The sequence below is a fragment of the Anomaloglossus baeobatrachus genome, assembly GCF_048569485.1.
Source record: "Anomaloglossus baeobatrachus isolate aAnoBae1 chromosome 5 unlocalized genomic scaffold, aAnoBae1.hap1 SUPER_5_unloc_22, whole genome shotgun sequence".
NCBI classification, from domain to species: domain Eukaryota; kingdom Metazoa; phylum Chordata; class Amphibia; order Anura; family Aromobatidae; genus Anomaloglossus; species Anomaloglossus baeobatrachus.
The window spans coordinates 861266-876045 of record NW_027441798.1 but is presented as its reverse complement, the minus strand read 5'-3'; the positions used below and the strand labels follow the sequence as shown (position 1 = coordinate 876045).

The following is a 14780-nucleotide window of genomic DNA, read 5'->3' as shown; positions in this document are numbered from 1 at the left end:
GACACCACCGCTGCTATTGCGGGACACCCGGGGGAGATGTTATGCAGCAAGTTGTTAACCCCTCTGTGGGCAGGGATGGTGGCCCCAGGACCCGTTGAGAGTTGTTTGGTTGGGCGGTGCAGGGAGGTGCGCGGCCGGAGGGCACTGTTGTACTCACGATTAGAAACATACACAAGTCTCTGGTAAACCAAGTTGATGGTGGCCGGTGCCCGCAGCCGGCTGCGTCTGGTCCCCCACCCGGTTGGTGGTCTCTGCCTTTCTCCTGCACCGTGTAGTGTAGCTGTGGACTGCCTGTGCTTCAGCGACGGGAGTCCACTCCCCGGCTTTGTGTATGTCGGGAGAGCCCTTTTGCCCGCAGACGCTGGCCTGTGGGATCTCTCTGCCTGTGCGGTGGCTTTCTATCCCCCTCGTTGGGCTGTTGTCTTCAGTCGGGACTTTGGGTGAGAAAGGACCTACAGTCCAGACCGCAATCAGTTAATTAACCCGGTCCAGTGGCTTCTGGACCTCGTTTCAGGGTCTGAGTACTCCCCTTTGTGCTCCGGTTTCTGATTCAGTTCCCCGGGTCGGTAACGGCGGGCCACTACCCTGTCCCAGTCCACCACGGTTCCACCGAGCCGTCTTCCCGGCACCTGCAGGCTGAGGCCACCGCTTGCCTCCTAGCCAGAGGTATCAAGGCCCCTACCCCGGCACCTGTCAGATTACTGCAGACCTGCTACACAGGCCTGCTTCCTCTGTACTCCACTCCTAAAACTCATCTGACTGTCAGACTGCACTGTTTTCCCGCCTCCGGCTCTCTGAACTCCTCGGTGGACGTGGCTAACCGCCTAGCTCCGACCCCCTGGTGTGTCCATCAAGCACAGAGAGGGGTGACTAGAGTTTAATGGTTGGCTGATGACACCTTTTTAAGGGACAGGTGTTGTGCGGGGCGCTAACTGTGACTACCTGGCTAGTCCAGGGCGTCACACGTATCGGCGATATTGTGCGCCAATGGCAGCGATTTGCCCATGACGCACAAAAGACGGGGGCAGGTGCTGCGTGTAAAGCAGCCTTTAGAGTCAGAAATCAGTCTCAATGTTGGCCTTATCTTTTCTACTTCTCCTTTGGGACTCACCTACCCCTTTCCCTCTAACTGCCCTATTTATAGTATCCTGTCCTCCTCCTCCTCTATTATCCCGCTCTCCGCCAACCCAGGTGCCAAGCATATGATCCTTGGGCCAGACTGCCACCTGGTGGCGACCCACACACAGTACTATGCATTGAAATACAATATACAGTGGAACCTCGCTTAACGAGTAACCCAGTTAATGAGAATTTCGCTTAACAAGCAAAGCTTTCTGTAAATTTGTAACTCTGTTTACGAGAAAGCTTTGCTGTATGAGCAAAATACTCACCGCACACACTTCCAGTTCTGTTCATCCACCGCGCTCTGACCCGCTCTTGCAGACCACACAAACACACACATGCACATGCACGCACAAAACACACACAAACATACACGCATGCACACACATACAGTATTATGCTCACCTTATTTTCCGTTCCATCGCCGACCTCCTGGGTCTTGTAGTTCGCCGCTCCAGGCTGTGTATCGGTAACCATCGGCGACGAGGCAGGAACTTCCGCTGTCAGACGCTACTCAAAGGCAGCGCGCTGGCCAATCAGAGGCTCCTGCCTTTGACGTCAGCGCTCTGGGTGCAGAAGTTCCTCCCTCATCGTCATGGTTACCTGATACACAGCCCGTGAACCTAGCAAACAGCAAGTCCCAGCAGGCTGGTGATGGAACGGAAGGTAAGGTGAGCATAATATGTGCGTGAGAGTTTGTGTGTGTTTGTACGTGTGTGGAATGGCACAATAGGGGACCAGGATGGGACATTTACCAAGTTGTGGAATGAATTGTCTGCATTGCAATGATTTCCTATGGGAAATCTTGCTTTGCTGAACGAGTAACTTGGTTAACAAGCACAGTCCCAGAACGGATTGTTCTCGTTAACCAAGGTTCCACTGTACTAAACCCCTCAGTGTGCCGCAGTTGTGCAGGGGTGGCCTATCCCCGACTCCTTACAAGTGAATGAACTCAGGTGAGGTCACTGACGTCACCTGAGGTCAAGTTACCTGCAATCACAAGTGGAGGACCGTGGAAACCTCCAGCTGTGGCCACGGCTAACGTAAGTGATGTCACCACTGATCGCTGCTCAGTCTCTGCCTGAACCTCATAGCGGATAGTCATGTGCCATGATCACGCTGTGACTTTACATGTAGCAGAGCTGGAATTGTCGTGGGACCTCGTGTGGAAATATGTTGGAGATGCACGGGTGTTTGGGGATTAATAAAGTGGTAAAAGGGGGTATCTGCTACATACACATCATGCACACATGGCTCCGCTACATACACATCATGCACACACGGCTCTGTTACATACACAGCTCCACTACGTAGAATCATACACACATAGCACTGCTACGTACACATCGTACACATGCGGCTCTGCTCCATATACGTCATACACACATTTCAGCAACTTGTGATCGACACCGATCAGGTCCAAACGTCTTTATTTGAAAGTCGCTCAACAAATCTTCTCCTCACCTGAACTTATCAATAAAGAATTCAATAAAGCAAAGATTCAAATAACAGTGTGAAGGGGTCACATACATACGCAACAGGGGTCACATACATACGCAACAATAGTTTACTATAACCGTCCACTGACACCGCGCCTCATCCCATCCAGTGTGTGCAAGTTAATATAGGACTACACTGAGGAGCTGATCATGTGACCCCTGACTCCTCCCCTCCATGTGACATCATCACAGGTCCTGTAAGCACAGAGCAGCCATATATCTAGTGTGCGGCTCTGCAGGAGGAGGTAGGTGCAGGGTATTATATATCTAGTGTGCGGCTCTGCAGGTGGAGGTAGGTGCAGGGTATTATATATCTAGTGTGCGGCTCTGCAGGTGGAGGTAGGTGCAGGGTATTATATATCTAGTGTGCGGCTCTGCAGGTGGAGGTAGGTGCAGGGTATTATATATCTAGTGTGCGGCTCTGCAGGTGGAGGTAGGTGCAGGGTATTATATATCTAGTGTGCGGCTCTGCAGGTGGAGGTAGGTGCAGGGTATTATATATCTAGTGTGCGGCTCTGCAGGTGGAGGTAGGTGCAGGGTATTATATATCTAGTGTGCGGCTCTGCAGGTGGAGGTAGGTGCAGGGTATTATATATCTAGTGTGCGGCTCTGCAGGAGGAGGTAGGTGCAGGGTATTATATATCTAGTGTGCGGCTCTGCAGGAGGAGGTAGGTGCAGGGTATTATATATCTAGTGTGCGGCTCTGCAGGTGGAGGTAGGTGCAGGTTATTATATATCTAGTGTGCGGCTCTGCAGGTGGAGGTAGGTGCAGGGTATTATATATCTAGTGTGCGGCTCTGCAGGTGGAGGTAGGTGCAGGGTATTATATATCTAGTGTGCGGCTCTGCAGGTGGAGGTAGGTGCAGGGTATTATATATCTAGTGTGCGGCTCTGCAGGTGGAGGTAGGTGCAGGGTATTATATATCTAGTGTGCGGCTCTGCAGGTGGAGGTAGGTGCAGGGTATTATATATCTAGTGTGCGGCTCTGCAGGTGGAGGTAGGTGCAGGGTATTATATATCTAGTGTGCGGCTCTGCAGGTGGAGGTAGATGCAGGGTATTATATATCTAGTGTGCGGCTCTGCAGGTGGAGGTAGGTGCAGGGTATTATATATATAGTGTGCGGCTCTGCAGGTGGAGGTAGGTGCAGGGTATTATATATCTAGTGTGCGGCTCTGCAGGTGGAGGTAGGTGCAGGGTATTATATATCTAGTGTGCGGCTCTGCAGGTGGAGGTAGGTGCAGGGTATTATATATATAGTGTGCGGCTCTGCAGGTGGAGGTAGGTGCAGGGTATTATATATCTAGTGTGCGGCTCTGCAGGTGGAGGTAGGTGCAGGGTATTATATATCTAGTGTGCGGCTCTGCAGGTGGAGGTAGGTGCAGGGTATTATATATATAGTGTGCGGCTCTGCAGGTGGAGGTAGGTGCAGGGTATTATATATCTAGTGTGCGGCTCTGCAGGTGGAGGTAGGTGCAGGGTATTATATATCTAGTGTGCGGCTCTGCAGGAGGAGGTAGGTGCAGGGTATTATATATCTAGTGTGCGGCTCTGCAGGTGGAGGTAGGTGCAGGGTATTATATATCTAGTGTGCGGCTCTGCAGGTGGAGGTAGGTGCAGGGTATTATATATCTAGTGTGCGGCTCTGCAGGTGGAGGTAGGTGCAGGGTATTATATATCTAGTGTGCGGCTCTGCAGGTGGAGGTAGGTGCAGGGTATTATATATCTAGTGTGCGGCTCTGCAGGTGGAGGTAGGTGCAGGGTATTATATATCTAGTGTGCGGCTCTGCAGGTGGAGGTAGGTGCAGGGTATTATATATCTAGTGTGCGGCTCTGCAGGTGGAGGTAGATGCAGGGTATTATATATCTAGTGTGCGGCTCTGCAGGTGGAGGTAGGTGCAGGGTATTATATATATAGTGTGCGGCTCTGCAGGTGGAGGTAGGTGCAGGGTATTATATATCTAGTGTGCGGCTCTGCAGGTGGAGGTAGGTGCAGGGTATTATATATCTAGTGTGCGGCTCTGCAGGTGGAGGTAGGTGCAGGGTATTATATATCTAGTGTGCGGCTCTGCAGGTGGAGGTAGGTGCAGGGTATTATATATCTAGTGTGCGGCTCTGCAGGTGGAGGTAGGTGCAGGTTATTATATATCTAGTGTGCGGCTCTGCAGGTGGAGGTAGGTGCAGGGTATTATATATCTAGTGTGCGGCTCTGCAGGTGGAGGTAGGTGCAGGGTATTATATATCTAGTGTGCGGCTCTGCAGGTGGAGGTAGGTGCAGGGTATTATATATCTAGTGTGCGGCTCTGCAGGTGGAGGTAGGTGCAGGGTATTATATATCTAGTGTGCGGCTCTGCAGGTGGAGGTAGGTGCAGGTTATTATATATCTAGTGTGCGGCTCTGCAGGTGGAGGTAGGTGCAGGGTATTATATATCTAGTGTGCGGCTCTGCAGGTGGAGGTAGGTGCAGGGTATTATATATCTAGTGTGCGGCTCTGCAGGTGGAGGTAGGTGCAGGGTATTATATATCTAGTGTGCGGCTCTGCAGGTGGAGGTAGGTGCAGGGTATTATATATCTAGTGTGCGGCTCTGCAGGTGGAGGTAGGTGCAGGGTATTATATATCTAGTGTGCGGCTCTGCAGGTGGAGGTAGGTGCAGGGTATTATATATCTAGTGTGCGGCTCTGCAGGTGGAGGTAGGTGCAGGGTATTATATATCTAGTGTGCGGCTCTGCAGGTGGAGGTAGGTGCAGGTTATTATATATCTAGTGTGCGGCTCTGCAGGTGGAGGTAGGTGCAGGGTATTATATATCTAGTGTGCGGCTCTGCAGGTGGAGGTAGGTGCAGGGTATTATATATCTAGTGTGCGGCTCTGCAGGTGGAGGTAGGTGCAGGGTATTATATATCTAGTGTGCGGCTCTGCAGGTGGAGGTGTGTGGAGATTCCCCATTACTGGGCTCAGGCTCCATACACATTAGATGCTGGGGGAGAACAATCGCTCTATAGAAGAGAATTCTCCTGATTGCCCCGTGAAGGATGGATATGGACAGGGACAAGATGGCGGAGAGGATATTACACCTCACCCTAGAGATCCTCTTCCGGATTACTGGAGAGGTGAGAGATTCTGATGACGTCACATTACATCATTCTTATCTATGGGAATAACAGATGGACAGAACTGGAGAGGTGAGGACTCTGGAAATGTCTGGAGTGAGATTTATTACTGTGTCTCTCCATAACCAGGATTACACAGTAGTGAAGAAGACCTCTAGTGAGCGCTGTCAGGCCCCTGTGTCTGAGGGATGGGGAAGACCCCTGAGCCCAATCACGGGGCCTCCACCTCACCCCCCGATACATGAGGACATCAATGACCAGAAGATCCTAGAACTCACCTACAAGATGATTGAGCTGCTGACTGGAGAGGTGACACTGCTGGGAATGCTGGGACATTATACAGTAACGCTATGAAGGGATCGGGGGTGACGGTATCATTGTATGTGTCAGGTTCCTATAAGGTGTCAGGACGTCACCGTCTATTTCTCCATGGAGGAGTGGGAGTATTTAGAAGGACACAAAGATCTGTACAAGGACGTCATGATGGAGGATCCCCAGCCCCTCACATCACCAGGTAATAGACAGGACTAAATACACACGGCCTATAATTATCTGTATGTAAGGAATGAATTCAGCCCCTGTATGTGTCTCCTCCAGTTCTATCCAGTAAGAGGACAACACCAGAGAGATGTCCCCGTCCTCTTGTCCCACAGGACTGTAAACAAGAAGATCCCGATGTTCCTCAGGATGTGTTTCCTCCAGCTCTATCCTGTAAGAGATATCTACTCATGTACTTTCTGCACTCATTTTGTGGTTACATTTTTAGACTTTCTGCTCTGGTTTTTTCAGCTGTATTTTCTTTGCTTCTGCTTCTTCTGCTGTTTGTTTCTAGTGTCTTCTCTATGTTGTTATGAAGGCAACTCAAAGACCTGCAGAGGGTTCATGAATACCCTGTTTCCCATAAAATACGACCTACACCGAAAAAAAGCCCTAACATAATTTTATGGGATTTTTGGAGAATGGTTGAAATATAAGGCCTACTCCATAAATAACCTCTAGTTACTGTCAGGGCCAGTGTTAGGAGGAGTCAAACTGCGCAATTTCTCAGAAACCCCACTCTCTTAGTGACATTATCAGTTGTATTCTAAGGTTGAGGATCTTTGATGACTTCAAAGTCATGTGACATGATGGAACCAAAGGTCTCTTAATTGCAGGAGTCTAAACTGACCAGGACACAGGCTGGCATGCAGGACTGGTATTAGGGGAAAGGAAGAGCTCACTGGACAATTTTACAGGGCCCCCATTCTCCTAGCGGCCCCAGTGTTTATATGCCAATTATAGGACTGCTTAGGCTGCTTTCACACTACGTCTTTTTAACATGCGTCCTGAACGTTTTTTTGCTGCAAAAGCGGATCCTGCTTTTACAGCAAAAAATGCATGCAAACGCATGTCTTATTTTGCAGGATCCTGTCACTGGATGTTTAGGGGCGGGCATTGGAGTCATGTGATCGGGAGTGATGGGAACTAAACGTGCCAGACTGGGAGCCGGCATCTGACAGCTGCGAGGCTCGTAACCAAGGTAAACATCGAGTATACTTGCTTGGATACCCGATATTTACTTTGGTTACAAGCGTCTGCAGCTGCTAGGAGCCGGCTGCCTGCACACGTTACCAACGTAAACATCGGGTAACTAAGATAAGTGGTTACCCGATATTTACCTTGGTTACGAGTGTCCGCAGCTCTCAGGTGGGGGAGAGGGAGGGGGAGAGACAGAGGTAGGAGAGAGAGGGAGGAGGAGAGAGACAGAGGGAGGAGAGAGAGGGACTGATCACGGAGGCTGGCTTCTGGGCATGCTTGGTAGAGCAAGCAGGATCCTGTCTATCAGCACGCCAGCGTTCACATGCGTTTGCGTGCTGTTTAGTCAGGATCCAGCAATTTGCAGAAGTTGGACGCAGCTCAAAAACGCTACAAGTAGCGTTTTTGAAAGATGTTAAAAAACTGCAAGTCGCTGGATCCTCACTATAACGCACGCAAACGCAGGTGAACGCATGTTAACGCGAGTCCATTGCAAATGCATTGAAATGAAAACGCATTTGCACTGGATCCGTTTCTGCGTTAAAAAAACGTTCATGTTAAATAAACGTAGTGTGAAAGCAGCCTTAAGGAGCTTTTTGGCATCACATCATGTGACCAAAGGTCTGTTAATTATAGAAGTCTAAAGCTGAAGAGGAGACCGGCTGGTGTGTGTGTGTGTGTGTGTGTGTGTGTGTGTGTGTGTTCACGCCAATTATAACCAGCTTTGCCAAAATGGGCAGAGTTACAGCCGCACACTGAAATGCAAAAGGTTTCAACTACTAAATAAGATGTAAAATAATTATTGCTTTAGAGAATGTGAACTACTGGCAAACTACCCTGGAAGGAATGGAGACACCTACAGAAGGAGAGTTGACACCTAGACCCTGATTCATCAAAGCAAATATGTCAGAATTCTGGAGGTTTCACCACAATTTTAACCAGCTTTGCCAAAATGGGCAGCGCTTGGCCAGAAGAAGGGTGTGATGTCACCGCTTCTCTAATTCATAACAAACTGCGGCGTTCCCTATGCCAGAAATCTCACTCCAGTCCCTGACGTCATTTTTCAGTTTCCATCACTGGTCTTGATGAATTGGAGCCCTAATGTTTATCTAAAGGAAATATTGTTAGGGTGAACTCTTACAAAGTTCCATAAGTTGCCTACTGCCTGATTCTAATTGGTGTGAATCGAGTGCATGTTTGAAAAATGAGATCAGACACACAGTCCGATATTCATCTTTCCTCGACCAAGGTCGGCCTAGAAACTGCTTTATTTCAACTGAAGCATGCCCTGATATAACCTTGGAAAGGGGATGTCCAGTTGTGTTCATTGGTCAGTGGGTTGAATAATGTGTTAGTCCATGAGCTGATTGGTGGGCGTCATCGTAGGAGGGTCTATGTCATCTGGGGCCATCTTGGTGATGCTGATGGGCGGGTCTATGATGTCATCGGGGACCATCTTGGGTTCCTCTGAAGACTGACTGGCTTATGTTTAGAGAATCGATTTCATTGAACACATTTCTCACAGTGCTCTATGTACAGAGGTTAATTAAGTATTTCATCTTATGGCTCTCCTCAACAGTCTCCCCTAAATACTTTATTAACCTTCTAATGCTAATACGTACTGCTAATGTCAATGAGGGAATATAGAAACAGAGATACAGGGGATAAAGAGGCGTCAATATGCAATTATATATATCCAATTCATTCCCAAAGATTAAATATTCAAACTCTGTATTTTAAATAGCTTTTTGGTAGCTTAAATCAATATGATATACCCTAAAAAAGATTGAATATTTCACTTGTATAACATGTACCCACTGTATCAATATAATAATAATAATAATAATAAGGCCAGGTAAAGTCATGAGGAGATCTTGTCCAATCACAGACCCTTCACTGTCCAATTCACCCTCAGGCTAATAAAAATAAACGCATATTTGTTAGACATTTAGCTTGAAAGAATCCCAATGCGTTTCTCCCCTCTTCACAATGGCAGACGGGTTCATCAGGGGCATCCCCAGGTGAGGACCATTAGTGAAGCCAGTTTCCTAGCCTGTTCAAAATAGCTGCTAATCCCCAGATACTGTAAGATATCTATAATTACCTCTGCTATAGAACATGCACTTTTACTACTTTTAGGAACTCCATTTTTACATACCACCAGCATCATGAGTTTTTCAGCAGTAACGTTTTCCATACTGAATATGTTTCAGAGTAAGCCTGAAAAGAAACTCTCACACAACTCGCACAATCTCATATAAACCATGTGTAGGTTTATATGACTAATCTGCAATCTCTGGACCAGTAGAGCGGATGAGGGGGGTGTTTCTACGAGGTCTTTACAGTTTTTTTTTACCTTATTAGGCACACGTCTTACAAAACTGGCTGTGTCTTGTCCACCACCACACATAACGGGCTTTGTCACGTGTTCATAGGTTACCTGGGCCATTATTGAGTAGAGAACTCATGGAGGAGATAGCTTACCGCACTTTATCCACAGACCTTCCTCAGTCATCTTGCTCACTGCGTCTCACACTCCGTTCCTTGTTGAATCGCTTGTTCCTGTAAGGATTTAAGAACACAAGTGACAAATGTCACTGAGTGACAGGAGCCATCGAGGTATGGTACTGGTCTGCATTGGTAAAGAACTCTCAACTCCAGACCCGTTCACTGCTGTGAGGCTGAAAAATTGCCCCCCCCCCCCCCCTGTTTTTGGACAACACGGTCTTTGGTATTTATTATTCATAACCATTGGCATTTATTGCTTGTAACCATTGGTGTTTTTTTCCCACCTTTTGTGGCTTTTTCTCATCTGTGGAACTAATGAAGAGGTCACTGTGATATTTGTCTAGCAAGTGCCTATCCATATTCTACTGTCCTTAAATAGGTTGCTATGCAACTAATTATATACTGTATGTTGTGTTGTATGTTTAATTTTTTTAGTGATATATATTAAAAGTTATATTTTAATGGTTTTGTTATCACACAATTGCCTATACAATTTGCTCTGCTTTTCTTTCTAATGTTTATCTGCACAGACTGCACGACCCTGTTACCTGCTTTGGTTACAAAGCCTAATGATAGGCCATCAATATTACAGTCCAGGACAACCCTATTAAATATCCGGCATCTGTCTAACTATTTTATTTTCGTCTTTGAAAAAAACCTCTTTGAAATTGTCTATGTTGTGGATCAATGTCATGGAGATGTTTGCAGGTTATTCAACTGTCATGGCAGCGTCGCTATCTATGGAAACTACACTCTGCCTGCTAACTTCTCTGATGTCTGTGAGCAGCGCAGGGAGATGCAGGCATCTAACCACAGGCTTAAACAGGCTAGCAAGAGTTAATATCTCTGCTGGGCTGCTTGCTAGTGTTTTTGGTCACATGCTGTGGGAAGCCAGTATCATTCTCTCCCCTCCTGTATATCCTGGCTTGACTATTCCATTAATGCCAGCTATAGTTTAACTATACTGGTCTGGTGAGGTGTTGTGATGCAGACTAACTTGTGGTTGTTGTGCATTATTGCTGTAAGCAGTTGTGGTGTTAACCCATTGCTGTCTTTCTGTTTCTGCCTTCCTTGCTCTTGCTTTTCTCCTTAGTCTCTCACTGTTTATTTCTGTGAGTTTGCAATGTGTCCTGTCTGTCTTTAATCTGTGTTTCCATCATATTCCTGCTCCTATGGTTTAAAAAAAATAAATGTACTTTCAAGATAATATCATTAAAAAATAACAATAATAATGTTTATTTTTAGCAGATGACTGTATTGGGAGTTCAGATGGAAATCTAATATCTTTCGAATTTAAAACAGATGAAGAAAGTATCACACATGATACATATGAAGAGCATGCTGTTGTCCAAGATATACCTCCAGTCCTTCCTCGGAAATCTGATCTTTTCAAACAAGTCCAAAAGTCCGAATTATCACAGAATTGTAAGCAAAATAAAAGTTACAGTAAGGATATGGAACATGAAATGGCTCCTACAAGGAAGAAACCATTTTCTTGTTCAGAATGTGGGAAATGTTTTATCAGGAAATCACAGCTTACTATCCATCAAAGAACTCACACAGGGGAGAAGCCATTTTCATGCCCAGAATGTGGAAAATGTTTTACTTGGAAAATAACCCTTGCTAACCATCAAAAAAATCACTCTGGCGAGAAGCCATTTTCATGTTCAGAGTGTGGGAAATCTTATATTCAGAGATCACTTCTTGTTAGACATCAGAAAATTCACACAGGGGAGAAGCCATTTTCATGTTCAGAGTGTGAAAAATGTTTTATTCAGATATCAGACCTTGTTAGACATCAGAAAATTCACACAGGGAAGAAGCCGTTTTCATGCCCAGAATGTGGTAAATGTTTTACTAGGAAATCAGGTCTTGTTTACCATCAAAAAAATCACACAAAATAAACCATTTTTATGTTCTGAATGTGGAAAATGTAATTTTTAGAAATCAGATCTTGTTAAACATGTGAAGAAGCCGCACAGGGAAGGAACCTTTTTCATGTTGTGAATAATTGAAATGTTTAACTGGTTAATCAAGTCTTATCGACATCAGAAAACCAACAGAGTGGAGCAGCCATTCTTGCTTTTAGAATTTGCCAAATGTTTTTTATCATTAATCAGGTCCTGTTGTCAGATGAGTTACACGGGAGAAGCCATCATGATGTACCATAATTCAAAGGGTTTTAGCCAAAAATTGGTTACAATTGCTCAAGTAAGAATTGGTGAGGGAAAGAACTATTTTCTTTTTTTTTTTTAAACTTATCGTATTTTTCGGACCATAAGATGCACCTAGGTTTTGAAGGAGGAATATAGGGAAAAATATTGACGCAAAAAAATGTGGTCCTGAACCACTGTTATGGGGGGGGATCTGCTGCTGACACTGTTACGGGGATAAAATCCCCCCAATTCTGTACTAATGTCCCCCCATCCTGGGCTTCTTCCAGAAATATGTGTCTCCCATTGTCTTGTCTATGTCCTTCTTCCTGGTATATATGTTACCCATCTTTATTCCATCCTGGTATATATGTTCCTTGTCCTAGTATATATGTCCCTTGTCCTAGTATATATGTCCCCATACTTGTATATATGGCCCTCATCTTGGGCCCATTCCGGTATATATTTCCCCCATCACGCTGCACACATAAGATGATGCAGTGTGTGAAGCTGCACACATCATGCTACAGACACCGGTGCACGGTGTTCTTGAATGATGCTGGCAAGTGACATCAGCATGTAAGCAGCGCATGACATTACTGCCATGCGCCCCCAGTTACACGCGGACATCAGCTGCCGGAATATTCACTCCTCCCAACACCCCGGGATTATGGGCTTAGGGAGCAGTGAATATTCCTTCTCTAATAGTAGACACATGTGATTGTCCAGCCACAGCAGAAAGCCGGCGGCTGAGTGATCATGTGTACCTGATATTTAAGAGAATGAAGATTCGCTGCTCCCCATGCTAATAATAATGCCCATCTTTTGGTTGGCGCTGACTTCATTGCCTAGAGGTGGGCGGGATTATGGCATGGGGAGCAGTGAATATTCATTTTCTTTTTTAGCTGGCGCACTGTTAGCACTTTTGAGAGCCTTTAGGAACATTCATGAAATGTTTTGATGCTGGATTATATTTAGATAATTCTCTAATCTCAGGTTGCCCACTGCTTTATTTACTAAAAAGAGCAGTTTCAGATTGGAGATAGGAACTCTTAAAAGTATATCACATTCTATATAATTGCTTTTAAAAACTTGTTGTTTTGTTAATAAATGCTTGTAAATATATATATTCTTCATGCCTGGCTTTCTCTATTGTTTAGATGTGATGATTTTTCCTCAGAACCCCTAGAGTTAAGGCAGACCTGTAGACATTTCGCACAAACATTTATGATACCTTTCCTGGGATTTTGTGAATTTAATGGGATTCTGTCACTAAGTGTTTAACCCTTAATTAATAATAAGAATAATATATAAAGACAGTGTCACACTAGGTACGGGGAAGTACCATGCGAACGACGAAAGGGAAGTGAAAACCTGTGTTTAGGGAACGGGGAGATGGTGACCCCTGACCAAGCCTACCGCTGGGCCCTGGGTTCCCTCACCACGTTGAGCCAGATAGGATACTAGATTCGGTAAAGCGATCCCAAGACAGGGTACTCAGAAGGAAGCTGAGAAAAAGGAGGCAAAACGTCTTTCCTACATGCTGACTAATGCAAGAAGCCTGACCAATAAGATGGAAGAACTGGAGCTGGTAATGTATGGGGAAAAATACGAGTTAGTAGGAATAACTGAGACATGGTTAGATGACAGCTATGACTGGGTGGCTAACTTGCAAATATATGATTTGTTTAGGAGGGATCGTAAAAAAAAAAAAGGAAAGTGGGTGGAGTGTGTCTCTATAAGTCCAGTTTAAAGCCCACACTAAGAGAAGATATACAAGAGGGGAATGAAGAGGTGGAGTCTCTATGGGTGGAGATACAAGGAGGGAAAACTAACAATAAAATCCTCATAGGAGTTTGTTATAAGCCACCAAATATAACAGAAACCACTGAAAATGTATTATTGAAACAAATAGACCAAGCAGCAAATCCCCATTATGAGCGACTTCAACTACCCCGATATAGACTGGGAAACTCAAACCTGCGTATCTCAGAAAGGAAACCGGTTTCTGTCCGTAAACCAAGGATAATTATTTGTCACAACTTGTGCCGGGCCCAACTAGAGGGACAGCCCTTCTGGACTTAATGTTCAGCCCTTTATGCTGATGACCTGGCCTCGTATTCCAAAGAGAAAATAGAAAACATCTGCCAGGAGATCACCTCCCAGCCACCAAGTGTTGTGAATCCCATCCCTCCCCATATCCCATCCAACTCACTTTCCACATTTGACCCAGTCACAGAGGAGGAAGTCTTCAGGCTCCTCTTTTCTTCTCGTGCCACCACTTGCCCTACTGATCCCTTTCCCTCACACCTACTCCAGTCCCTCTCTCCAGTTGTCACTACTCACCTAACTAAAATCTTCAATCTCTCTCTCTCTTCTGGTATCTTCCCCTCCTCCCTCAAACACTCTATCATTAATCCATTATTAAAAAAAAACAAAAAAAACTTTCTCTTGATCCATCCTGCACAGCAACTACAGACCAGTCTCCAATCTCCCCTTCATCTCCAAACTCTTGGAGTGTCTGGTTTATATTTGCCTCACCCGCTACCTTTCCACTCAGTTTCTCCTAGATCCTTTACATTCTGGCTTCCGCCCTTTACACTCATCAGAAACTGCCCTTGTCAAAGTGACCAATGACCTATTGATAGCAAAATGTAATGGTGACCACTCTCTGCTAATCCTTTTTGACCTCTCTGCTGCCTTCGACACTGTTGACCACCATCTCCTTCTCTCTATGCTCCATTCTTTCAGCCTAAAGGACACTGTTCTTTCCTGGTTCTCTTCCTATCTTTCTGGCCGCTCATACAGTGTATCATTTGTTGGCTCCACATCTTCTCCTCTTCCTCTCACTATTGGGGTCCCTCAAGGTTCAGTCC

General features: G+C 45.8%; 1 protein-coding gene across 1 annotated transcript in view; it reads left to right on the top strand.

The window, feature by feature from the left end:
- LOC142259020 (uncharacterized) overlaps positions 1-12951 on the top strand; it is a 56682-nt gene extending 43731 nt beyond the window's left edge. Inside the window, exon 8 of the mRNA XM_075331557.1 lies at positions 11255-12951. Coding sequence (XP_075187672.1) covers positions 11255-11655 — 401 coding nt within the window. The 3' untranslated portion in view covers positions 11656-12951. The remainder of the gene's footprint in view (positions 1-11254) is intronic.
- Positions 12952-14780: the final 1829 nt, after the last annotated feature.